At 42.0% G+C, this 26440-nt stretch overlaps 1 protein-coding gene across 1 annotated transcript in view; it reads right to left on the bottom strand.

Moving 5' to 3' along the window:
• Nucleotides 1–11065: 11065 nt before the first annotated feature.
• PTPRG (protein tyrosine phosphatase receptor type G) overlaps nucleotides 11066–26440 on the bottom strand; it is a 378843-nt gene continuing 363468 nt past the window's right edge. Inside the window, exons 23-29 of the mRNA XM_031606378.2 lie at nucleotides 24545–24638; nucleotides 23228–23304; nucleotides 22672–22800; nucleotides 20881–21027; nucleotides 19959–20101; nucleotides 16737–16872; nucleotides 11066–16107 (exon numbers count right to left, since the gene is read on the bottom strand). Of these exons, the coding sequence (XP_031462238.1) occupies nucleotides 15961–16107; nucleotides 16737–16872; nucleotides 19959–20101; nucleotides 20881–21027; nucleotides 22672–22800; nucleotides 23228–23304; nucleotides 24545–24638 (873 nt within the window). The 3' untranslated portion in view covers nucleotides 11066–15960. The remainder of the gene's footprint in view (nucleotides 16108–16736; nucleotides 16873–19958; nucleotides 20102–20880; nucleotides 21028–22671; nucleotides 22801–23227; nucleotides 23305–24544; nucleotides 24639–26440) is intronic.

Genomic DNA, 26440 nt, shown 5'->3' with positions numbered 1-26440 from the left:
GGACTCAGGGTGCTGAGTTCTTGCTGATCAGGCACCCAGACCTCAAGCTGAGAAATTAAGGAGAATTTTAGTGAGCAAACTGCATTGTGACAGTGCTCTGTTCATCTGACCATGTAAACTTGAATTAGTTCTTGCTAAAACACCCATAAAATGTTCACCCAGTTTATTGGATGAATGTTACGAAGATATAGCAGCATGCAAGCTGGCTATGGCACACTGCTATTGTGATGCAAGAAAGATAGTAAATATTTTTTAATGCATATCTAAATTGTGAACAGATAGTGAGATAAATAAATGCTGTAAAACTGTACCAACATCCTATGTGAAACCAATTAGGTGTGTCACTGGTGTTCCTCATTCTTTCCAAATACCATAACACAATAGACTACTATGAGATATGTCAACCTATGAGGTGCCTGCCACATGGATAGGACCCTGCCTACTGCAAATGTGTTTGGAATGACTACACAAACCAGCACAAATCACGAGAACTGAAGTTTGACATACTGGCATTAACAATGACCACAATTGGCTTCATAATAGGTGAGCCAATTGCTACAGGTTTCAGGAACCACATCACTGATAGATCAATTGTATTTCTGAACTGCGTACAGAAAGTATGTTCTGGTAGTAGACCAGCCACCTGCACTCTTTTTATTTCGGGGAAAAAGAAAAAAAAAAGAAAGAAAGAAAGAAAGGAAAAGAAAAGGGAAAAAAAATGAGCTAAGATTTACTTATAGCCAATTTCACAGGCTGCAATCAATTTACAGGTCACTAGGAGACTTTCAGGCAAAGGCACAACATATGTCTAACAGGATCCAAGGAAGAAGTTTAAGTAATAAGGAAGCTTATTTAAGGCACTAAAATTCAGAAGGCAGAGCCTTTCCTAACCTACGGTACTGAACTTTTAAGAGCTTTTTTGAATTTTTTTTTCCACACTAATGGTATGTTTCAGCTTGAAGGCTAGTACTAAGCAACACAAAGGACAATCTTTGTTAGTTGCTAAGTATTCCTATGCTTAGCTAAGTAAAGTGTTAAATAGCCTAACCATTTTACTCTGTCACCTATTTTTATACATCTCACTGTATTACAGCTAAGATAACCTGGAGTTTGCTCTGGTCACAGTCACACCCACAGCATTAACACAGAGGATGTTCTGCAACCTGATGTTCTCTACAGATGTCATTTGATAATATCATGAGTGAAATGATATTGAATTGAAATGAGATCAAAATATTTTAAATGGAAGCTACTTCTTAGAGTGTTGATCTGAAGATTGCAATCAGAGTTTGTCCAGTGGTTCTGATGCTAAGCCAATTCCCTGAAAGATAGTGGTTTGAGCCTGTTATGAAGAATTCCTGGAGGGCAAAGCTGTGTGGTGTTAATGGTCCCATCAGGCTGCATGTAATGAAAGCCTCAATTTATTGTTTTTCTATGGTTTTCTGTTCTTTTTGGTTGTCTGCTGATGAAACCTGATAAGCACCTTGTTACAAGAAATTGCTCATTTATCTAGTACATGCAGGACACCCCTATTCCATTCGTCTTGTGTACAGGGTAGGAACCGCTTTGCAGAGAGAAAACAGACAGGCTTTATTCAAGAGATCATTTACTCCCATGCATTGGCTGAGAATGCGCTAAAGATCTCATTTTTTCCTGCAATCAAGCTTGTTGACTTTCCCCTTACTTTTCCTTCTCAGCAAGGTGTCACGGAATTAACTGGATCAGTTTATGTCCGTGACAGGGGGCAGTATGCCCCTGCCCTCCCCACCCCCCACCTGGGCCCACAAAATGGGAAGGAAGGGGGAAAAGGAAAGAAACAGCGGCAACAATCTATGGAGGTAAACTTATTTTACTAACTATGATATCGGGATACAAAATAATACAATATAATACAATCTAATTGAAATTGAGACTAATGAATGAAATAAGATATGAGAGAGAGTTCCCGAGACCGAGTCAAACCTGAAAAAGCTTGGAACGGCTAGGAAAGCACCCTCCAGCACCCACTGCCAGGCAGTAAGAGACCGCCCCCCCCGGAAGGGTCAGATCCCGTGACTTCCGCAATGTATAGGGATAGGTACGTAGAGTTAGAATATTAACACTTCCAGTACACGATGTTTTGATGTTGAATACTGAAAGTCAAATAAGCAAAAACCAAAACCATGACATTCCACCCCTTATTCTACATCACTACATCACGCTTAATATATATATATATATACACACATATGCAAACAAACAAAATGATTACAAATGCATCACACGCACACGTTTATATACATGGAATTACTGTCTGCACTCCCCCAGCATCAAATTTCCTTGTGGTACACATTGAACATCCCCATTTTCCTGCATTACCCACCAAGTGGATCCAGGTCCCTGGGCAAAAACAGTACCGCGGAGAGGTTTGCCCTTTCCAGAAGCTGGAAGAACCCAAACTGCTTTTCCCAACATGCTCTTTACGTGTACAACAGGGACCTTATCTCCCTCTACGGTATGTAGAGAGCTGGATTGGGTAGGACCATCACGATTGATCGATCCTCTGGTATTGACTAACCAGGTGGCTTCTGCCAAATGCTTCTCCCAGTGCTTAAACGTTCCGCCACCCATTGCTTTCAGCATTGTTTTTAACAACCCATTGTATCGTTCGATTTTACCAGAAGCTGGTGCATGATAGGGAATATGGTAAATCCACTCAATGCCATGATCTTTGGCCCAAGTATTTACAAGAGAATTTTTGAAATGAGTCCCATTATCTGACTCAATTCTTTCTGGGGTGCCATGTCGCCAAAGGACTTGTTTCTCAAGACCTAATATGGTGTTTCGGGCAGTAGCATGGGGTACTGCATATGTTTCAAGCCACCCAGTGGTCGCCTCTACCATGGTAAGCACATAACACTTACCACTGCGGGATCGTGGCAAGGTGATATAATCAACCTGCCATGCCTCCCCATATTTATACTTTTGCCATCGCCCTTCCTCCCAGAGTGGTTTCATCTTCTTGGCTTGTTTGATTATAGCACATGTTTCACAGTCATGAATAACTTGTGCAATAGCATCCACAGTTAAGTCCACCCCTCGGTCTCTAGCCCACTTATATGTTGCATCTCTCCCCTGATGGCCCGAGGTCTCATGAGCCCACCGAGCTAGAAATAATTCACCCTTGTTCTGCCAGTCCAGGTCTATCTGAGCCACCTCAATTTTGGCGGCTCGGTCCACCTGGTGGTTATTTTGCTGTTCTTCAGTAGCCCGTCTTTTGGGCACATGAGCATCTACATGGCGCACCTTCACGACCATATTCTTTGTTCGGGCAGCAATATCTTTCCACAGTTCAGCAGCCCAAATAGGTTTACCCCTTCTTTGCCAGTTATTTTGCTCCCACTGCTGTAACCACCCCCACAAAGCATTTGCCACCATCCACGAGTCAGTGTAAAGATAAAGCATTGGCCACCTCTCCCGTTCAGCCACATCCAAGGCCAGTTGGACAGCCTTTACCTCTGCAAATTGGCTTGATTCTCCTTTCCCTTCAGTGGCCTCTGCAACTTGTCGTGTGGGGCTCCACACAGCAGATTTCCATCTGCGATGCTTTCCCACAATACGACATGATCCATCAGTGAACAGGGCATACTTTCTTTCATTTTCTGGTAATTCGTTGTATGGTGGGGCCTCTTTAGCTCGTGATACTTCTTCTGCTGGTGTTCCAAACTTTTTACCTTCAGGCCAGTCCATGATGACCTCTAGGATTCCTGGACGGCTGAGGTTCCCCATCCGCGCTCTTTGCGTAATCAACGCAATCCACTTACTCCAAGTGGCATCAGTTGCGTGATGGGTAGGGGGAACCTTTCCTTTAAACATCCAGTTCAACACTGGTAGTCGAGGTGCTAGAAGGAGCTGTGTTTCAGTACCGACCACTTCAGAAGCAGCCCGAACCCCCTCATACGCAGCTAAGATCTCCTTCTCAGTTGGAGTGTAGCCCTCTTCCGACCCCTTGTAGGCCCGACTCCAGAATCCCAGGGGTCGGCCTCGGGTCTCTCCTGAGGCTCTCTGCCACAAACTCCAAGTGGGACCTTTCTCTCCAGCAGCAGTGTAGAGGATGTTCTTTATATCCTGCCCTGTCCGTACTGGCCCTAAGGCCACGGCACGGGCTATCTCCTGTTTAATCTGTTCAAAAGCCTGCTGCTGCTCAGGGCCCCATGTAAACTCATTCTTCATTCGCGTCACATGATAAAGGGGGCTTACAATGAAGCTATAGTTTGGAACATGCATTCTCCAAAAACCCACTACACCCAAAAAAGATTGTGTCTCTTTCTTACTAGTGGGTGGAGACATAGCGGTGATTTTGTTGATCACATCTGTCGGGATGTGACGACGGCCATCTTGCCACTTTATACCTAGGAACTGAATCTCCTGAGCAGGTCCTTTCACTTTGCTCCGCTTAACAGCAAAACCAGCACGCAGAAGAATCTGGATTATTCGCTCTCCTTTTGTGAAGACTTCTTCTGCTGTATCACCCCACACAACGATATCATCAATGTACTGCAAGTGCTCAGGAGCACTGCCCTGTTCTAATGCAGTTTGGATCAACCCGTGGCAAATGGTTGGGCTGTGTTTCCACCCCTGGGGCAAACGGTTCCAAGTATACTGAACACCCCTCCAGGTGAAAGCAAACTGTGGCCTACATTCTTTGGCCAAAGGAATGGAGAAAAAGGCATTAGCAATGTCAATGGTGGCATACCATTTGGCTGCTTTTGATTCCAGTTCATACTGGAGTTCTAACATGTCCGGCACAGCAGCACTCAGTGGGGGTGTGACCTCATTCAGGCCACGATAGTCCACCGTCAGCCTCCATTCTCCGCTGGCTTTACGCACTGGCCATATGGGGCTGTTAAAAGGCGAGTGAGTTTTGCTGATCACTCCCTGACTCTCTAGTTGACGAATCAACTTATGAATGGGGAGCAAGGAATCCCTGTTGGTGCGGTACTGCCGTCTGTGCACCGTTTTTGTAGCAATTGGTACCTGTTGCTCTTTTACCTGTAGCAACCCCACAACAGACGGATCTTCTGACAGGCCAGGCAAAACAGACAGCTGCTTAATGTTGTTTGTGTCTATAGCAGCTATTCCAAAGGCCCATCGATACCCCTTAGGATCCTTGAAATGCCCCCTTCTGAGGTAATCAATACCAAGTATACATGGAGCCCCTGGACCAGTCACAATAGGGTGCTTTTGCCAGTTCCTACCAGTGAGGCTTATCTCGGCCTCCAACACAGTCAATTCTTGAGAGCCCCCAGTCACTCCAGAAATATGGATTGATTCTGTCCCTTCATAAGTCGAGGGCATCAGAGTGCACTGTGCACCGGTATCCACCAATGCCTTATATTTCAGTGGTTCTGATGTGCCAGGCCATCGGATCCACACAGTCCAATAAACTCTATTATCCCTTTCCCCCCCCTGACTGAGGGCAGGGCCCCTCTATTCATTACCTGTGGTAACCGGAGCAACTGCACTGGCAGTTGATCTGCTTTGTAATTCTCTCACCCGTGCTCGTAGTACATGAGTAGCTTGGTCGTGCCACTTCCTCATGTCTTCTCCATGGTCACGTAAGTAACGCCACAAGGCAAGTCGCGATGTAGGATTCCTTCCTGGAGCTGGAGAGCGTTTGCCTCTAACAGCTGAGATTTTTGATTTTGCACCTGAGAAGGAGGGTTCATCATCTTTAGTCAGTTGGATCCACACTTGTTCCATCATCTCCTTCATCTCCTTCAGTAGACTCTTTTGACTATTCTGATCTTCATCAAGTGTTTCTGATACTTCTACAGGTTTGTCACGATTCATCAGTGAAGACACTTGCTCTCGCATTTCATTCAGTTGCTCCGTCATTTGTGAGATGGCGGCGATGGCGGCGCGAGTTGGGGGTAGCTGTTGTTCATAGCTTTGGAGCATAAGAATCAATTCATAAACTAAGGGGCTTCTCTGTTGGTCCTGGTATCTGTCCGATGCTGCCAATAGTGCAGAGGCGTATCTGGCTGGTGCTGTTGATGTGAGTTGCTGCCACATTTCACGCGTTGTTCTCACTCTCTCAGGGTCATGGCCTTGTGGGTCGTTAAAAACACAGTTAGGATCATACAACATTTCCACCACGGCTATTTCCCTCAAATACTGGATACCCTGTTCAACTGTATCCCATCTTTTCGTCGCAGGCTTCAAGCCACTTTTGAAGGGGTACCTTTCCTTCACGGCTGTTAATACTCGTTCCCAGAGGGAGGCAGCCCCATCCAGACATCGACTAATTCCTCTGTCAATAGCTGGATCTCTGGCAATGGCTCCTAATTGGCGAGCTTCGTTACCATCTAGAGACAAGCTACTGGCCCCATCGTCCCAACAGCGAACTAACCAGGAAACGATAGCTTCATTTGGGCGCCGTATAAATTCCTTTCTTGAGCCTTGGATTTCAGTCATCTTCAGAGGCCGACAAGTAGTAATAGAAACTTCCTCTTCATCACTCTCTTCTGCATGTCTCTTAGTTTTTCCTTTTGCCTTTCTTGATGTTGGTGGTTTCGAGGAGGGCCCCTCACCTGGATCTTCCTCCACCTCCTCCTCCTCCTCTTCTTCTTTTTTCCGTTCTAGACGCGAGGACACTCGTTTCCATTTCTTGCCCTCCACAGGGGCAACTGATATTGTTACTGGTGTCTCCTGTAATTGATCAGATTTGACTTTCCCTTTGGCTTGAACCTCAGCTCGGAAACTCTCTCTCTCCAAAACAGTATTATATATGGCACGGTAAGCACAAGCCAAACCCCAAATAAGTTGTACCTCCTTAGATTTACCTGAGCCGCACTGCCCCTGTTCCAAATACTGGCTAAGTTTCTGGGGATCCCACAGGTGCTCAAGAGTGAAATCCCATGACATTGCGGGTCCCCATGCTTCTAAGATTTTTCCTAAACCTCTCCATATTCCCTGCCAGTCAGCATTCTCTGGTTCTGGAGGAGACTCCTTCTGCTTACTATTCCTGTATTGGAATACATTCAGGGAGAGTAATATTACGACCACAAGCATGAGAGTTAACTCAGCATTGGAAAAGCGTCTGATAAACCAAAAGGAAAACCTGGAAACTGGTTTGAACATCGTGTGGTTTGTAAAATTAGCTATTCCATCTGGGATGTAGTTGCTTGTGAAATTAGCCATTCCATCCGGGATGCAAGTGTCAAAATTCGTATTAAACATTGCATATAGGTACCAAGATAGGTACCATACAGGCGTCTCCGTCAGTGCCCATATGTAGTTATATATGTACACAAGTCCACAACAAGTAATGATGACATTGATGATTCGCCAGTAGGTCGCGAGAAACACCATAGCTTTTAATCCCTTACTCAGCGCTTCCACGAAAAAGAGTGGGTTCATCGCTGGTTTCTGCTCAAAAAGGGTTAATGAATTGAAACTAACAAGAGGGGGGGGGGAAAGGAAAAAAAGGCACTACCCAGACTAAGCAGTGCTCAAAGTTTACAAATATCCCAGAATACTGGCAGTACGCCTGGTCTTTCAAGGTCAAGTTTCCCAGCACAAAACCTGAACTACTGATAATGCTCCCTAACGAAGCTCTCTAAGAGCAGAGAGCGAGATTCGTTCTAAGAGCCAAAAAGCAAAAACCAAAAACAAAAGGCAGCTATGCCCGCATCCTCCACCAAAATCTGTCACGGAATTAACTGGATCAGTTTATGTCCGTGACAGGGGGCAGTATGCCCCTGCCCTCCCCACCCCCCACCTGGGCCCACAAAATGGGAAGGAAGGGGGAAAAGGAAAGAAACAGCGGCAACAATCTATGGAGGTAAACTTATTTTACTAACTATGATATCGGGATACAAAATAATACAATATAATACAATCTAATTGAAATTGAGACTAATGAATGAAATAAGATATGAGAGAGAGTTCCCGAGACCGAGTCAAACCTGAAAAAGCTTGGAACGGCTAGGAAAGCACCTCCAGCACCCACTGCCAGGCAGTAAGAGACCGCCCCCCCCGGAAGGGTCAGATCCCGTGACTTCCGCAATGTATAGGGATAGGTACGTAGAGTTAGAATATTAACACTTCCAGTACACGATGTTTTGATGTTGAATACTGAAAGTCAAATAAGCAAAAACCAAAACCATGACACAAGGAAATAAAGAGGATTGCAGCCTTCCTTTCTTGTAGAACGGGTATACTGCATCTCAGAGCTCTATTGCTGAACCACAGAACCTGCTATGCCACCTGCTATGCCAAATTGATATTATTTGAAGTAATCTTCCTCAACTCCATTTTACAAAATTAATGGTGATTGCCATTTTTCCAGGTTTTCCTGTCTTGCTTTGAGGAAAGCACCTCAAAGGATGACAACACACCTACAGTAAGTGTCTCTGACATGCTAATTTCTTACTGAAGCAAACCATGAAGCCTTTGTCTATGTCCCACAGCCTACTGATTACCCTCTGAGAACTGAGTGTAAGCCCATAGAGGATGGGCTGATCAGCGTTCTTATTTCCAATGATGCAGTTGCTGGCACAAGGACAGTTGTACCAGTGCATGATGGGCAGCACACGGGTAGGGGGGGACTGAGAGTCTGTGTAACACATGGCTGAGAAGTCACAGCTTCTCTCTTAGGATGCAAAAATGCTTTTTGAGAGAATCTATTAGATTTCTTGCAGCAGTTTACTTGGTTGTTGCCTTTTTTTGTCTTAATGTCTCATTCCTCCACATCTGGCTTACAGGGGATAGCACAATTGCACATTGCTTTCTGTATATGCACGATACCTGTGATGAGAGAAGCTGTACTAAAAGTAGCCATTATCTGTCTGAAACCCTAAGCTGGATTTCTGTGTAGGAAAAGCTTTAGCATTCTGCTCTCTCCTGGCTGCTGGTGTCATCCCCAGATGGACCAAGATATAACTGGGACTCATAGAGGCTAAATGGTGCAGAAGAACATCTGCGCCTGTGCAGGCAGAGCCTGCTGGCTCTCATCTATCAGCTGGGGCACCCTTCTAGATCATTAAAACAGTAAAAAAGAGCTGGGGGAGGGTCATGCGACATTCCCTTCCATCAAGCCTCAGGCTTCTAGCCAGCAGCGCCATCCTTCCAAGGCAAAACACACATACCTTCTGGCTTTCTTCTGATGTTGATCAGAATCCCTCTCTTTTGGCAGCTCCTTAGATATAGGAACAAAGTATTTATATTAGATATCATACAAGAATATCCTGTGGTATGTGACATAAGACCAACAGGATTTGAATTTAGTTGTGACAGAAATTACGAGCCATACAGGAAGTATAGCTCACAGAGACAGTGAAATGTGAAGGACGGAAAACTGCTCCCAAAAGAGACATGGAACTGAAATGCAGAATCTTTTCAGAATTCTAAAACACAACATAAACCAGCAGCAAAGCCGACATCAACTCCTAAACAAGGATTTCAAGACATAAGGAAGATAACAACTTTAGAAAAGAAAAGCGAGCCCAGTGACTGTCACATTAATTGAATACAGTGTCAGGAAAGATTGCTTTGTGAAGTGTTGCTTCTTAAAGCATCACAAAGTCAGAACATCAAAACCATTGATTGGCAGCAAAGGGGAAACAGAAACCACAAGTGATCAATAAGGCAACTGCTGGCTGGGGCGCTGACATGCCAGTGCACGAGGCCCTGCACAGAGCTCCAAATGGCCACGTAATAGGACTGGGACTGAGCCATTGATCAAAAATATTTTTATTATTGCAAAGGTCTTGAAAGTACACCTTCTGGCATTTGAATCCATTTAATAAAATGCTGCTATTATTTGCGCCTGCTTAGCATGACTGTTAGCAGCCTCTGGAAGCCTTAAAGGCTAAACTCATTAGCTATTTATTACAGAAGAAGTTGGGATCTCCTGATACCGCCAATTAATTCAGGCATATTGTTAGTAGCGGAAGTGCTGGTAAATCATATTTTTTTTTTTTGCCCAAGCATTAATGACCTACTTACTGTGTGTCTCCACTGGATATAGGTCTTCTCCAGCATCGGCACAGGATCAAAGCACTTTTCCAAGGCTTTGCCTTCCCTCCTGCCCTTCTCTCCTGCCCATCACTCACCAGCACAGCTCAGGAGCTGGTGAGGCATCTCAGTACTGTAGGGTCTGATTCCTATAACCACCACAGATGACCCTTTTTATGTTGTGTCACTGTCCTAGGAGGTGTTCCCACTGCCCAGCAATGGTTTGCTCACAAGCCTTACCAGCTGGTTGTGCTTGGTCCTGCGCTGCTCTGGAGCTGCCGTGCCCATCACCTGCTGCAGAACAAGAGCCCCAACACCAAGCAGTTTTCTCACAAGGACAACAATGTAAGTAACACGTGCGATCAGCACAAAACCACAGGCAGTATGTGGAGCTGTTTGTGTTTTTTTTTTGCAAAATCGGGCAGTGACAGCACAATGTGCCTGTTTCAGTGACAGCTCTTGGCTGTGGTGCAGCAAGTAGGTATGGACTCTAATACATGCCATGGGGAATACTTGCTGTTCTGTCTCTAGGATTTGGAACATCTGTCCCTCACTGCCGTCCCAAGATGGGGATGAATGCTTTTCCCTTCTCCACAGCTCCCAGCGAGCTGCAGTAGGTGCAGGTGACCCCAGCAAACCAAGACAATGGCTGGGTGGAAGCCCCTGCTCCTGCTGGCAGACATCTGCTGATAGCTTGAACCAGGTCTGAGAAACGTCACACCCAGATATAAAGCTCCAGTTTAGAATACAGACAATCACCTTTCCAAAAGGCATCTTGATGTCACACCTGTCTGGGGGAACAGTCATGGAGAGGAAAGGGAAGCGCTGATAGTCTGAGAGGCAGAAAGCTCTCTGATTGTCTGAGACAATTAAGAGGGCAGAAGCAATCTCCACTGTCAAGTGACTGAGAGACAGTTCCAGGCTGAGTACTCCTTGGAAATTTGAGACCTAATTAAAGCAGGCCTTGGATCTCATCATTCTTCCTGCACACCAGGGACCATGAAATACTGACTTGCGCATCTGTTCTGTATGTGTATTTGATGCAAATAAGAAAGAAGTCTGTAAATACATCAAAAACCATACTTTATTTTATGTATAGCAATACAATTTACATATTAAATAACACTATAATAGAATGATTTGATATAGTTTTAAACATAACAAAAAGAAGATTCTTCAAGTTACAAAAAAATCCCAAACAAAAAAACCAAACCAAACCAAACCAAAATCTCCCTCAAAATCCTCCCTCCCACCCTGTCCCAAAACCAAACACCACATTTTTTTTTTCTGAATGGATCAATGAGACAAACGTATCCAGTGACTGGCTAAGTCTAATTCCTATTGCACACACTGACAATGGAATAAAATAATAAAAAAAAGAATCTAACCTTCACAATCACTGCCCCAAAGAAATGACGTGTGGAAATCTTTTTGGAGTGTGATGATGGTGTCTCACTACCTTGATACACAGAAGGTATGGATTCACATAGCCACCACAGAACTAGGAAGGAGGTGAAACTAGAAAAAAATTAGCTTTATATGAAAATATAAAATTCTATGATTATATACCATAGATACAAAGTTCCCAGAAGATGCTTATCCAAGCAACAAAATATTTACAGTTTTAATGGTTTCGCTATTTAAAAATGAAGGAAAAGAAAGTAAGAGTACACGTGAATGCTTAGGTCTTTAGAAACAATGGCTGCTTGCTCATTTCAAATGTTCTAACACAACAAAGAGGTCACTACCCCAAATGTTGGAGAGCTGTGACATTGTATAAAATTGAGTATCTCCTCTTTTGGAGACATGTTTATTCTTAAAACTCAAGACTTTTTTCTTGAAATTAATTATCCTCTGTAGAAAATGCTTCCCTTTGCAAATAGTTAACAAAAACACTAAAAACAGTTTAACAGCTACAACAAAGTAGAGGCCAAATCTCTTCATTACAGTTCCTTCTCTTTCTCTATTTTTGCGTTCCTTCTCCTTTGATAAGCAAAGCCAATGTCGTTAAAATTGTTAGAATGGCATCAAAGAGAAGAAAAGCAACGGGGTAACAATAAAAGCTGAATTATGTTTGTCAGAAAAAATAAAAAAAGAGAGAAAAGAACAGCAATGCAGTGGATTAATAAATAGGCATTTTCCCTTCATATAAAAATTCACTGGCACCATTTGAACACAAACGTCAGAACACCGGATTTGATACTGAAAAACATGAATTTGAGAAAGACTTAAATCTTTAAGACAACTACTTTTTATTATTATTTTTTAATTAAGTTGGTTTTGTTTTGCTGAGAATTAGTAGTATGTATCTTTGGTAGAATCAATATCTATATTTATAGCTTTTAAATAAAATACATCAGCTTAAAAAAAGATTAATAAGAAGGCAGTTGTGCTGTTTCATAAAGAGTCTTCTCCTAGTGTTCCAAGACATCACTCTGGGTTCAAGTAATTCAAGCAATCAGAAATTGGAAAAACTGAAACAAAGCAGATCCTGTCAATGATTCCACTAACCTCGAACAGACCCAGACAGTACAGAAGACTGCACACAGGAAGGAGGATAAAGGTTTGGGATGTTTTTATCCCGTTCCTAAATTCATATTTGGGAACAGACACTGTGAAACACTAAGGACAAATGCTGCGTTCAAGTAAAAGCTCCTCGGCCTTGCTGAAGAACTAGCATTGCAGCCTGCATACCTGGGCAGTCCGACTGCCTCCCCCACACCTTCCTACCAGTGCTGGGATAACCACGTACAGGAGCACCACTGGTTTTAGATGTTAAGATGACACTTTCCCTCTTGGAAAGCTTCGCTATAATGATGGGCTTAACGCACAGATGTTTATGTCTTTCACATGGTCTGCAGGTGCATACGCATGCAAGACAAAGAGAAGTAACATTTTACAGATGTAGACACGCATGCACGCACACGTTGCAGCTGCTGAGGACCACGTCTCATAGCAAAGGGACATACCTGGACTCCCCTAACTTGAAGGCATGCACACTGGGAACTTTTGCTGCTTGAAAAGCATCCCAACTGAATACTAAGTAGGGGTTACAGCATGGGGGCTGGCATTGCAAAGCGATGGCCCGACAGGCATGTGAGAGCATCTCAGTAGAGCTCCATGCCTGTAAATGCTTGCTTGGTCCTTCTGCCAGCCTCCTCTAGTCCCATGGAAAGAGGTGCACATCCATGTCAGAGAGTAAAGCTGCATCTGCTCGCAGCAGAATGGGTTTGGCTCTTATGTGCTCCTAATCCCAACCTTCTTCCACTTCAAGCCTAATGCATCACTTCCTTCTATTGACTATCTGACTGTTAGCACAGTTCTTAACATACAACTTAATCCCCCTTAAGAAAAAAATCTATGGAGAAGTCATACAGCATCAGTGTGAATTATTTCCCCGTGGACTAAGCCCCAAGCAAGTATTGCAGGTGTGGGAAAACGTCAATGCAAACACATGAATTTCCAAAGCATCTACCAAAGTTCAACCCCACAGCCTTCTTTCACTGATTTTTCAAACCTGTGTGAAGAGATTAAACCAAGGATATTCAGGCAGCGCGTCATGAACCACAGTTACCTTCCATCATAAAAAGTATTCAGCTAAGGGTACTGAACAAATGCAACTCTCCTGACGCCTACAGTAATCTCTGCATCATTCTGCTCTGTCAGGCTTTGAATTTCTTCCTCCTCCCTACACCTCTCCCTGGCTACTTGAATACTCAAGGCTGAACTGATCCAAACCATCCCCAGGGCCAGGATCACTGCTGGGGCGTGCGGGTTCAGCAGCCACATCTCCAGTCTGAGCTCCTACCATGCAGCACTGCCTCGCTCTGGTGCTGGCACATCCCAGTGCAAAGGGGAAGCAAACTACAATGCATCCTTTAGAAAATTTTTGCACAGTTTTTATTTGGACTAGCTGGTGCTGGACATGGGATTTCCTCAAAAAAAAAACCATGGATATATGACACTTCAGCATTAGCAGTTATCTGGAGCACTTGTTCTGAGGGATTCCACAAACTGGTGAGTAAAGGGTAACCACGCAAAAGGTTGCTGGTGAACTCTTAAATATTTTGGTGTGGGAATTAATCAAGTCTATCCATACTAAGAAGTCTTTCTATTAAAAATAAAAGGCCAGATGTTAGCACATACCAGTTTGTACAGCTCTCTGCTCTCGGTGGGGCTGCATCACTCTATACCTCAAGAGGTTCTAAACTTACAGATCTACTCTCCACAGAAATGTCACTTTCAGCTTCCTTCTGCATGGAAAATCCACAGAACCTTTCCCTTAGCTAACCTTCCTCTTTGCCCTCCCCTCCAACACAAGGAGAGGTTTTTGCCTTGCCATGTGTCTGTTCTAGAAGGTCCCAGCTGGCAGAATGTTTTACACTGAAATGAAAAACACACTGCAATATTTTTGACAAGTCCCAAAAATACAATGCATGCTTTGTGCAGTTGGAATCGAAAAGAAATTAACGCCATATGTAAAGGATGGTGCCTGTAAATGTATACCAAACATCAGGATGGCTGAAACAACATATTTCATTCTCAAGGCAGATTCCATAACCCCTCTCTGTTCGGCAGAGCTATGAAGGAAACGATCAGCTTTATCTCCGGAGAATTAAGTATGCGCTTATTTCTTCTGTTAAATAAAGATGAACGTTGTTGAATCGCAATGAAATGCAAAAGAAAAGGGAGCCAATGAGGATGTATACTTAGATGCTCCAAACAATTATTCAAATGATTTATATAATCTGGGGAAAACCATTTCATTGGTGTGGGAGGGAAAACACAATAAACTAGGGTTGTGCTAAAGAATTAGTCTGGCAAAAAAAAGAGGGAGAATGTAACTTTATAGGTAGTTTTTTTTATTAGTTTGCTTCACCAGTAAATATGGATCAGTACTTTATGTTTTAGCACTAAAGTATGAAAATTACACACCTGTAAAAATGGCATCTAACAGTTATGAAATTAAGAAACGCCTGTCATCATGTAACATACCATTAGGTGTGAGGTCATATTCAAGAAATAGTAAGGAAATTAATGTGTTTAAAATATTGAATAGCTTAGTAATGTAAAATATTGCTACCTTCAATATATCTGAAAACAGGTCTGATCTGGGGCTGTAGGAGATTTCTTACTGTATCAGCTTTGATGAAAATCAAACCAAAATACTTCCCTATTGCAGGGCTGGCTAAAAGCAAAAACTGACATTTTTCTGCATAAATGGAGAAACTCTGAGATTGTAAAATCAAAACCTATCACTGTGTCCCACACATGAATTGCATCTAATTTATAATTATATTGTAGGTGATTTTCTATTCCATGTGAAGCAAGTCTTAGGTCTGTAAGTGTACAAAACAGTAATGTGAAACAATACAGAAATAATTGTTTCTGCTCCACAAGGCTATTACACCTTCACTGTAGCTAATAATCACCTGCCACATTTTGTCAAGAAGGATGAACGCTGCTCATCCACTCCACTGGAATGCAGAATACCATTACCAAAATTGTGACATGATAATTAAAATAATAAATATGGAATGAAGGGGTACAGTATCTGTTGTAGAAAGAATCCATCTGGCCTAGCATTCAAGATTTAAAATTCAAGGGTCACTGTAGTTTAGCAAAACTTCACTGCATTTAAACAAAACAGAAAAAGCATGTTTGTTGTTATGGAATGTCACATCAGGGCTTGTTTTGTATTAGAAGATTATAGGCAGTAACACTGATCATATAGTGCAAACTAGATAAAATTGCGTTTCACTGTGTGAAATAAACAGAGGTGCAAATGCTCAGTAGGATACCATTAAGACATAAAATGGCAAAAAATAAATATCAAAACTTTTATCAGTGTAAAAAAGTAATTGGGTTATTGTATAACCTAGAGTCTGGCAAAAAAGGCCTCAAAAAAGTTCGCTCAGTCTTCAGAAGTTCTACAAATTAAGTGCCTTTTCAGGTTTCCAATTAGACAAGAGACTCCATGCTTTCTGCGGGATCCGATTCATCACTGGCCATCACAGCACCGTTTTTGTCCAGTGTCATGGGACCATTTCCATTCTCCTTAGTGCTGACCAAGCTCAGCATTGCCTTATAAAGAAACTGGTACTGCTCCTGGAAAAGAAAGACAAGTTATTTCAATGCTTTCATTGCACACAGGTGAGCGGCACTTATATGTGGCATTTTTAAGGAAGGTCATGGATATTTGTTACTAGAAGCATAGATATATCACAGAAAAATACTTTGAGAGTGATTGCCTGTGTTAATCTAGCTTAACATTATCACCCCAACATCCTAATTGTGAGCATTTTATATTATTGCCAATCTGCTGCCCACTGAAGAGAAGTCTTTCTGTTGACATTATAAGGAAACTGCAGGAGAAACAGAATAATGCAAAAACACTACAGTGTCATTTCGAATTTCCCAGCAAGAAGGACATTTGTCCAGTTGCCCATTTTCCTCTTTATTTCATTACCACGTTGATTTTAAACAGTAATGTACAATTGATGCACATTATATGATTTCATATGATAAATTCAATGCATCATTTCATTGATAATTGTTCCACATTCAGCTATTTCAAATACATAACCGTGTTAAATCAGTGGTGGGCTTAAATTCCAAGAGAAGGCAGAAGAAGCACTGGGGCTTGGTAATGTACACAGCGTGCGTTTCAGTTCATGCTTGTGGTCTCAGATGAAAATCTCATAAACTCTCCATTTATATTCCATTTAAGGACTTACAATGTCTGTAAATACTCCGGGCCGCATAAGATTTATCATCTTTGCCACCTGGAAAACATCAACAGCATTTTCATTCTCCAGCTGCTGGGACAGAGTGGTAAGGGCACATAGCGTTCCTGCTGACACAGCTCCATACCTGAAAAACCACAGCAACAGGATAAGATATTTAGAAACATACCTGGGCACCCCGACACTGAGCCATGAACATGTTGACACAGACTTTATTTGATTGCTGTAGTTCAACTTCATGTCTAGCAGATGATTGCTTTATACTGGGTTATTTTTGGTCATTTTAACAACAACAACAAAAAAGAAATGTGATGGTACCCCATTCATCTCAGGACATCGGTACTACTCAATATGAAGAACTGCATCAGCAGAAGGATGTGAGCCTTTTAAACATACCCAGCTTGCAGTGAACAGTGAAATCAGTTCTCGCCTGCCACATGTACTGAAAGCATCCGCATTACAGCTAAGCGTATTTTGAGTACATCAGTGGGAGCTCAAGCAAAACATAAATGATTAAAAGAAATGAGACCTGTCTGTTCCTCTGCATCTGATAACGAAATACAACTAACGTGAATACGAGGTGCTCACAAGTAAGTGGGGCAGCACCTCACAGTCTTCCTGAGGTCTGATTCCTAAGCGAAATGCAACACTCCCGAGTTGGGCACCCAAGAGACATTACAGATCCTGGTAAGTTGAGCTGGGCTGTCAATTAGGAAGAACCTGAGAGATGCCTGTTTGTCAGGGGAAGGACTGTGTGTCCTCGACGTAACTGGCCACATAGAATTCTTACTGCTGCTAAATCTGTGGTATGCTGGAGTCATACGTGCCTTTGTGGGGTAGGGGACAAAGGATCCTAAGCAGCAGGAGCCCGTAATTGCTTCTGAGGAGCTGCAGCTGAACTGTGCTCTCACTACTCAGGAGATTGAAACTCTGTCCCAGTTTTGTGACTTTGAGGAAGTCAGTATCTAAACACCCTGACCTGCAGAAGGGGATGTTGGTGCTGACTTACTCCATAAGCTGTTTGGAGAACTGTACATAAAAACTTAAATAATCAGCGAGTGCTGCAATGCCATCTGGTACAATAAGATTACCACTAGGATTTTTTTTTTTTTTACAGCACTCCTGTGGAAATCGAGACATATGCTGACTTAATTTCATATGATTTTTGGAAACTCAATTTGCCTGGGAATTGAAAACAGAAATCAGATCACAATAGACTGCTATATTTGATGAAAAATCTATAGAAGAAGCAGGGCTCCTGCAGGGCCATGGAAATGGCTGTGCCTCATCACCTACAGGGACACTGGGCACAGGGGCCTTTGTGAGTGCCATGGGTGGAACACAACAAAATGCCTTTTGGGCCTAACGGCCTCATTTCCACTTGGGTTGATTACCACCACCTCCCAGCAAGCCGAATGCTTGACTCTCTGAAAGTTATGCAACACATCTTCATGTAGCTGCTTGCACATGGGCAGTTATACTTAAAGTTCTTGACAGCATTCTCCAGTTGGAATTTTAGAACTACTTTGAAATGCTGTTATCAAGTTCATCCCACCGCGTACTTCCTAAATACCACGTGCATTTAGTATCTGAAAATTCATATATTTGGAATTAATCCACAGTTGTAATTATTAGTGGATTATGTGATATAGTAGCTGCATGTAGTAAAGGGAATTTTCATTTTCAGCTACATTTGCTTTGCTCCAGTGAAAAGCAGGATTCAAATTATGTATTAGGCATAAAAATAAAATCATTGAATATGACAAATAAACCAAAAAAAAGCAATTTAAAGAAAGAATGACTCAGCACTGTTAGAAATGAGATTCTGATTTTTTTCTTTAGGTCTAACATGAATACCCAAATCAATAATGGTTCTAATTTTGTAAAACATAATCTTAAGTACTGCAAGAGCAGCAAAACCTCACTTCAGACTACCCAAAGCATGAATATTAAAACCAGCCTGGAATTAATAAGTGCTGGCAAAAGCCAGCAGAGCTCACACCGTGCAGCAGCAAGGCAGGAAACAGTGGGAGGAAAACTACTTCCTTCAGCCCAAGGCACCATTTGCAGGAACCTTTTGGGAAGAACCTGTTGCAGCAGCAATACTCTGATACGAAGTGAGAGCTCTTTCAGCAGCAGCAGGTTGGAACGTGCAACCACACAAAGCTGATCCCAGGGCTGGAATGGCAGAGTACACCAGTAACACTGTTACACAAAAGGTGAAGATTTCTAAGACTTCCACTAACTCTGTCTTGTAGCTCTGGCAAAAGGGCTGGCAGACCCGAGTGCAGGGGCTCGAGGACCAGCAGTCATTTACACTGCCTTGGTGTCCGCTCAAAGGACAACCCAAGCAGCGTCAGAAATTGGGCTGCCTTGGGATTATAATGGCAGAATGACTCCTCAAAGCACTCTGCTCACCATGAAACAGCTTCTTCCAAAGACAGTCCTGCTAGACTCAGGCTCTGGCTTCACAGCAATGGTATTTTGCAGCTCCATAATGAATGCAAATTAATAATATGCAATGCAGTATTTAGCATCTTTTGTAACTGGGCATTCAAGCATAGCTGGCAAGACAATGCTTACCATTACACTACAAAAGAGACAAGTGTTGGGACATGCTGGCCCTGTGTTAACGGGCTCCCTCCCACTTGGCACCATATGGCCCCTCGGGGTGTTTTGGGGAAGAAGAAAGAAGGGAAAGAAAATTGCTCTCAGAAAACCTTGAAATCCTTGTGGCAAGATACTGCTGCTCATCCCGACACACAGCCAAGCTGAGTCTGTTCTGTGTCTCACCTGCATGTTAAACCCGAGTTGTCAGACACGAGCTCAGGTCTGCTTTGAAATTGGTTTCCATAAGCCTCTACTGGGCACACAGAACCTTATCTGAACCTGGGCTCTGCTAGGTTCTGAGACCTATTGTAGAATTTGTCTCGGACACTTCTATGTACAGAAGTATGCAAACTGCATACAAAGCAAACAGCCTCGCTTTCTAAGTCCACCCAAGACAACAGCCAACACAAAACTTACAACAAAATGTATCTGGCCTCAGTGCCAACTGAAACCTCATTCCTGGAAATGTAAATACCCTGATCCTGCTCCTTAGACCACAAAACTCCATCCATTCCATGCAAGAATAGACATCAATCCTAACAAGTACTCTTTAGTAACTCCCTGAACGTCTTTCACATAAATGAGAGAAAAGAGATGACATACTCATCATGAACTATGGTGGGGCCATCCCTTGTTAAGGCCTCTTCCTTAATTACATTGATAAGTTCAAAGGTACTGCTTATGGGAGCATCTGGGTTTGGCCATTTAGGACACTGAAAGTGGCGGACTTCCAGAACGTAGTCATCCTGAAATGAAAAATCAGCCTCAGCATTAGCTACTTCAGTTTCACATTTATCCACTCCATGATGAAAGAAGAAAGAGCCTCTCTGCACACTGAAAAGGAATCTTCTTCCAAACTGTGTATATAAAAAGAAAAAAGATGCTACATAGCTGTAGCATCTCTGTACTGGTGAACATCCTAAAATAATACAATTTTAATTGATAAAGATTTTGTTCTTTATTTCATGGCTTTCCTCTGAGTTCACAGGTCTAAATTCAAACAAGAGGAAAGTAACCAAGGAATTTAAATTTAAAAGGGTTTGCCAAACCAATGTTTTGCGGCAAAATCTTGCTGCAATTCTGAAACCAAACTAGAGGCAGATTTTTAACTAAAAATAAATGCACTTGATAAATAATCCCCCTTAATTAACGCCCCAAACAATTACACTGTAAATACTGAATTTTATAAACAGAAACAGGACAATAAACCTTGGTGTACTTTACAACAAATAATTCAATCTACTTTGTAATTACTGAATGACAAACAATGTTTTCACTTTCAAATATGTCGAACACTAAATACTACAGCCTCGCTAGCTAAAGGGATCCACCTGGAAGTAGAAGAGATGTGAAAGAGGGAAGGAGTCAATGAGGACAACTTTCCCCTGTGAGCAACATGCATGCACATGCATTTACAAATATGCAGTTTTCAATACTGTTAGTGAACTTTTCCTCTGCCGTATTTAAATGACATGACTAACATTTTGGAGAAAAGCCAAGGCCCAAAATTGGAGGTTTATTTTACCTGGGTAGCTTCAAGGATAAAGTCATGGATGATAATTTGCTCTTCGTTAGAGAGGCACAGTCTGTCTTTGCTGATAAGGGTCACAGTAAAGGCCTCACAGTTCATAGATTCCTCACGACTTGGCCAGTACACAAACTCATCTTCTGCCTGGAGGAAAGGAAAAACACTACTGCAGACTTTCAGGTACCTTGTGTGTGACTGAAAAATCCAGCGGATCAAAAAATTGGTTTGATACATAGAGATGATAAGGAGCTGACATTTAAAAGATATTTTTGTCTAAAACCAACTTACTATTAGTCTACTAGAAGTCATTAAGCTTGCCAGGCCCCTCTTTTGTGAGTCCAAACAGGTAACACTTGCTTTTTAATTGGTTTCACAGGGAAATGGTTCTCTTACCTCGCTTGTACTTAACCTTTGTGTTATATTACCTCCTGCCTACACAGTTTTTCATAAAAGTTAGACACTTGTTTAGAAAAAACTCATTGACCTTTACAATTAATTGCTTACTATTTTAAATTTGTATCTATTGTGGTCTAAGCCAAAACTCAAGGATGTCAGTGGAAGGTCTTTGGATTAGATCTAGGTGGAAGACAGACAGATACTTCATGTAGGGGTAGCATTTTTAAGGGTAGGGGAAGATGCTGCCTCAGTCCCATTCCACCCCTCCCTCTCAGCCAGTGACACAAACCAAACAATGGACCAAAGCACAGACACTACTGCCCTGCTAGACAGCCTCCATTCTGGGCTCACCAAAGATGAAAGCTGGCACCAGGCATCCTTGTAAGTGATACAGCTGAGTCCAGTGCTCCTCCTTTGCCCTTTAATCATTACTGTTCTGCAGAGCCAGTCTACAGACTTTTAAAGACAAGATCAACCTCTTCATTTCTACCTGACACTCTCTGTTTCATTAGAACTTTCTGATTCAATCATATTTCATTGAATGCTCTTTGCCCTGCAGTTGCACTGCACATGGGAAGCATATAGAATGCTGCCTCTTCAGTTTAATGATATCATATTTAGTATAATATTTATACTGCTGCCTCTCATGACTGCTATTTTTCAGCTGTAATGGAGGCGGTTTCTCTACCATTCTCAGCTACAGTTGTCTGTTCACCTTAGTGATGCATGTAAGAAAAAAAAATAAACCTTTAATTCTTAATTATTTTGCAGTGTCCTCTTGAGACATGTTAGTAAATGTGGAATTACTGATTAGCACTTCACTTGTGTCACCTGCTTCTCTCTCTTTGTCTCACAAATTAACATACATGTTCACTTTTGCTGACATTAAAATAACTTCTGTAATCTTTCATAGCCTTAAGTCCTGCAGGGCCTTAGACTCCTGGAAACAAGCAACTTGTTTAATGCCTTTGCTTTGTATTTTTGCTCCTCTCAAAGTCCTTGCCCTAGTCTTTTGTAACAAGCTTAGGGCAAAGTTTGAGAAGGTGACTTGTAAACTGGCTTTGCTTTCAACGGAAAGTAGCTATAGCATGCAGTGAAGTGACCCAGGGGAAGCTCAGGTTGGATATTATGAAAAATGTCTTCTTATAAAGAGTGTTTAGGTATTTGATCAGGCTGCCCAGGGAGCTGGGGAAGTCACCAGCCCTGGAGGTGCTCAAGAAGATGGTAGATGCTGCACTTAGTGACGTGGTTTAGTGGGCACAGTGGTGATGGGTTGATGGTTGGATTGATGATCTTAGTGGTCTTTTCAAACCTTAATGATTCTGTGATTCTACAACCCTCGTGGCCTGCTGAGCTAAGTCACTGCTCTATGACACAGGGTGCTTCACTCACCAGGCTCTGGTTGTCCGGCAGCATGACGATGATCTGTGCATTGTGATCCCAGATCATTCGCCAGAAATCTTTAGTTGTATGTGGCAGCGGATGTTGGGTTATGATGAACTCGTTACTCCTGTAGTAGCCCTTTTCCAACAAAACAAACCATAGTTACTTATCACCTTCAGTACTTCTTGAAGCATTAATTTTATCCCTAGGGACACATGATGACCCTATTTCATTTTATTCCACAATATTTTTGCACAAACTGTAATTTTGTAACACCATTTCCAGCCTACAACATCCCCGTTGTTTTCACTAATTCTAAATCCCAGTATTTATTTGACTGTATCTCAGGAAAATACACATTCCATCTAAATGCATCTAGTATTTAATTTTCTTAAGCAACAATCTTTAATAAAACACAGTTAATAGCTTTACATTATGGGGAAGGTGTTAAAATCTCATTCGTTAATACACAGCCATTACATACAGAATTAAGACAATTATAGGCATCTGGTATTTAGCACCTCAGAATTGATTTTACTTTGTAATTAGGTGTTGGCTTCCTCACCATGATATAAGAGGCATTAATGTAATCAGTTCCCTTCATTCCAGGCAGTGGTGCCAAGCCCACTCTAGCACGCTCAGCTATAAGACAAAGATAAAAACAAAAAAAATATCAAAGTCTGGTCATGGCCCATTGCAGAAAGCAGGAATTTCTCAGACGTTAACAAACCAAACACTGCAGCTCCCATCTCCTGCAGGAGCAGGCCAGCACTTAACCGTGTTAAAGCACTGCCTGCTAACACAAAATATAAAAGAGAACGTTGCACAATATTCCCACAAGGACAAAGTAATTTTAGGAATCAAATTTTACTATAGCAAAGATTTTCACAGCAGGCTGAATTACTGAATAACAGTATATGCAGTGATAACAGGGGATTTCAGGTAATTTTTGACTGTAGCATTCTATTTGTTTCTAGCAGCACAAAAACCCAGGTGACTGATTTTGCTTTCCCTACCTCTCCACAGCACAGCCACCACTCATTCCTCCCATCCGGAAGGTGAGATAACCTTCTCAGATAAAACCCTTCCATCAAGGGTGACAACCCAGAAGCAAGTGAATGTTCTTCAGCAGGTCTGCACTGCTCTATGTTTGAGGGTTGGGTTCAACAACATCCTGAAGCCAACTGACAGGCTCCTACTGCCAAACTGAAATCACTGCAGCTACATGACATGATCTGCGAGGTCGTACAGTCTATTTCAGTCCATTCACCTTTGTTTATAATGTATATCCTGATGATTTCTCTTTTTGTTACCAAACTTCACAATGGACCAAATCTGTGCCCATATAGCGTTGCACTACTTTGAGTACTGCTTGTCCTGTATGCCCTGTGCTCTGGGCAATGCGATGGGAACGACATCATGACTATGCTTGGTCTTAGCAAGTTCATGCTGCCTGGTAACTGTGTACAGATTCCATGTTAACAACTGAAACTGTGGCCCCCAAATCTGAGGAAGGATTGCACACAGAAAATGAATGTACTATAAAGTACATCATAAAAACATTTGTGCCAATCACTCTGGGAGATCTCACCTGAGCTGGGAGGTGCATCAAAATAATTATCACAGTATCCATAGGTTTATCCTCCACCTAATTATTCAAATTCTTAAGCACTTCACATTAACATTTCACTTGGACAGTATATCTAACTGACACCATAACTATTTTTTTTTCATTCAGACTAATTCTGAAAGACAAGACAGCTTGGTCTATATAGATCACATTTGTTCTCCCTTGTGGCTATGCCTTTTCATGCATAACACAGGGAGTGCTCACTACAAAAACTTATGCTAGGCAGTAATCAAACCGAAGATGCGATCTTACACGGCACGACTGATGAGTTCCTGTTCTTCTCTTTGTTGCAGTCTTTCTGAGCACTGAAGCATTCCACATATTTTGCATTACACTGTGTAACCAGCTGAAAGAGAATAGAGTGCTGTGAGGACTGACTTACTACTTTAACTGAAGAGAGGTGGTTTCTTTGCCAACTCCTGGGAAGAAGCATCAGTAGAAGAATACATCGCGTTGTTAAACTTGTTTAAAGTACTTAAGATGCCAATGGAAATCATCTTTTCATACAATTTGTTTAATGGCTAAGAAGATCTCTACAGCTCTTAGCTTTGAAGCATCCTGAAAATGAAGTTCCATCAAAATGCATTTTCATAGAACAGTACGTTTAGTTATCTTTGAGAATACATTTCAAAGACTTGCAGATACATTCAGTTGGAAGCAGGTCTTGAGGAAGAAAAGCTAGCAAAATAAAACTATGAAAAAAAAAACCCACAAACTTTCATGTTTTCTTTCAAAATGAAAGCAAGATAATTCCTCCAGAATACCTTTGCTTTTTTCTGCCAGGCCTTTTGGGAACTCAGCACACCAGCAGCAGAGATTTGAGGCTGAGAGTTATATTATCTGGTCTGCTAAATTCATTCCAGGCACAATGAAAAGTCAGGGAGGCAGATTTGTCTTTGAATATTCCCCCAGTGTATGGGAAACTCTCCCAGAGCAAGAAGGGTGAAGGTAGCTTTTCCATCTCTTGCACTAGCAACTCATTACTTAACGTAATTTTACTCTCAGTTGGTTGAAAGTGAACTTCTGTACCAAGGCATGAGCACAAGTTATTTTCTGCCAGCTCTAAGATAGCAGCAGAAATCAGGGAAAAATTTAATAATCACCGCTTTCTTAGTCCTAGTTTCAAACCCACTCTAATCATGATAGCACTTCACTCATCTTTGTACTGACATTGTTACACTGGAAGTTGCAGAGTTTCTAAACACTTGTGCAGCTCTAGCAGACTAAGTAAGCCATTTTGGAAAATGGCACTTCAAATTTGCAAATTTTGCCATAAGTCGTAAGAAAAAAATCTTCATCCTTATAACTTGATATTTTTTTTATAGCAGTGGAATAATTTTTTTCTAATAAAACGTCTTTCTCTCCGTGTGTGTGCACACTCCTGTGCTTGTTTCTTTGATGTAGTAATTATGCACCTGGAATGTCTTTCTTGATTGAGAGTACTGACATTTCTACAAGTGAATTCTGAGACTACCTTGTTCATTTTTTGAATAGCTTTGCACCTGTTAAAATTTAACAGCTTCAGTTCCTTATGTGGTTATTAAACTGAGTTTAGGTGTGAAAACTGACATCACGTATGATCATATGAAATGCAGTCCCACAAAAAAAGTTATAAATGCATTCAAAAAATGCAATCAGAAAATTATAGGTTTCATATAGATCCAAGCAAATAATTTTACTTTGGCCATGATGAGTGCTGAGCTATAATACAGTAGGGAAAAGCAGCAAGCACAGCCATTAGCAATGAGAAAGACATGTTGTGTTTCTTGGTATTAAAACATTTTAAATTATTTATCTGCAACACGGAAATAGTGAACTTCATCTCATTTCTTTCTCCATGTATATGCATAACATCACTGTTTTGATGAAGACCTCCAGCCAAGTTACCCACAGGCCAAGGAACACTCAGCTCCTTCAAAATGGGGAGACTATCAGCAGCAAGCTTCAAAGCAATGCTCATGTTCCACTTTGCACCTTTGACTTCAAGAGCATTAGTGCTGATTCCCAGCAGCATGGCTGACTTGTAGAGCCCTGAACTTCCCAAGATGCTCTGCTGTGCTAATCAAGTGTTCTGGTTAGGTTCATTATCTATGACAACAAACAGGGAAGGCATGCCAAGCAACACAAAGTGGAGAAATTAGGTCCCTC

The sequence above is a fragment of the Phasianus colchicus genome, chromosome 11 (genome assembly GCF_987193195.1).
Source record: "Phasianus colchicus chromosome 11, bPhaCol1.hap1.1, whole genome shotgun sequence".
Classification (NCBI taxonomy): Eukaryota; Metazoa; Chordata; class Aves; order Galliformes; family Phasianidae; genus Phasianus; species Phasianus colchicus.
This window is presented reverse-complemented; position numbering and strand designations above follow the sequence as displayed.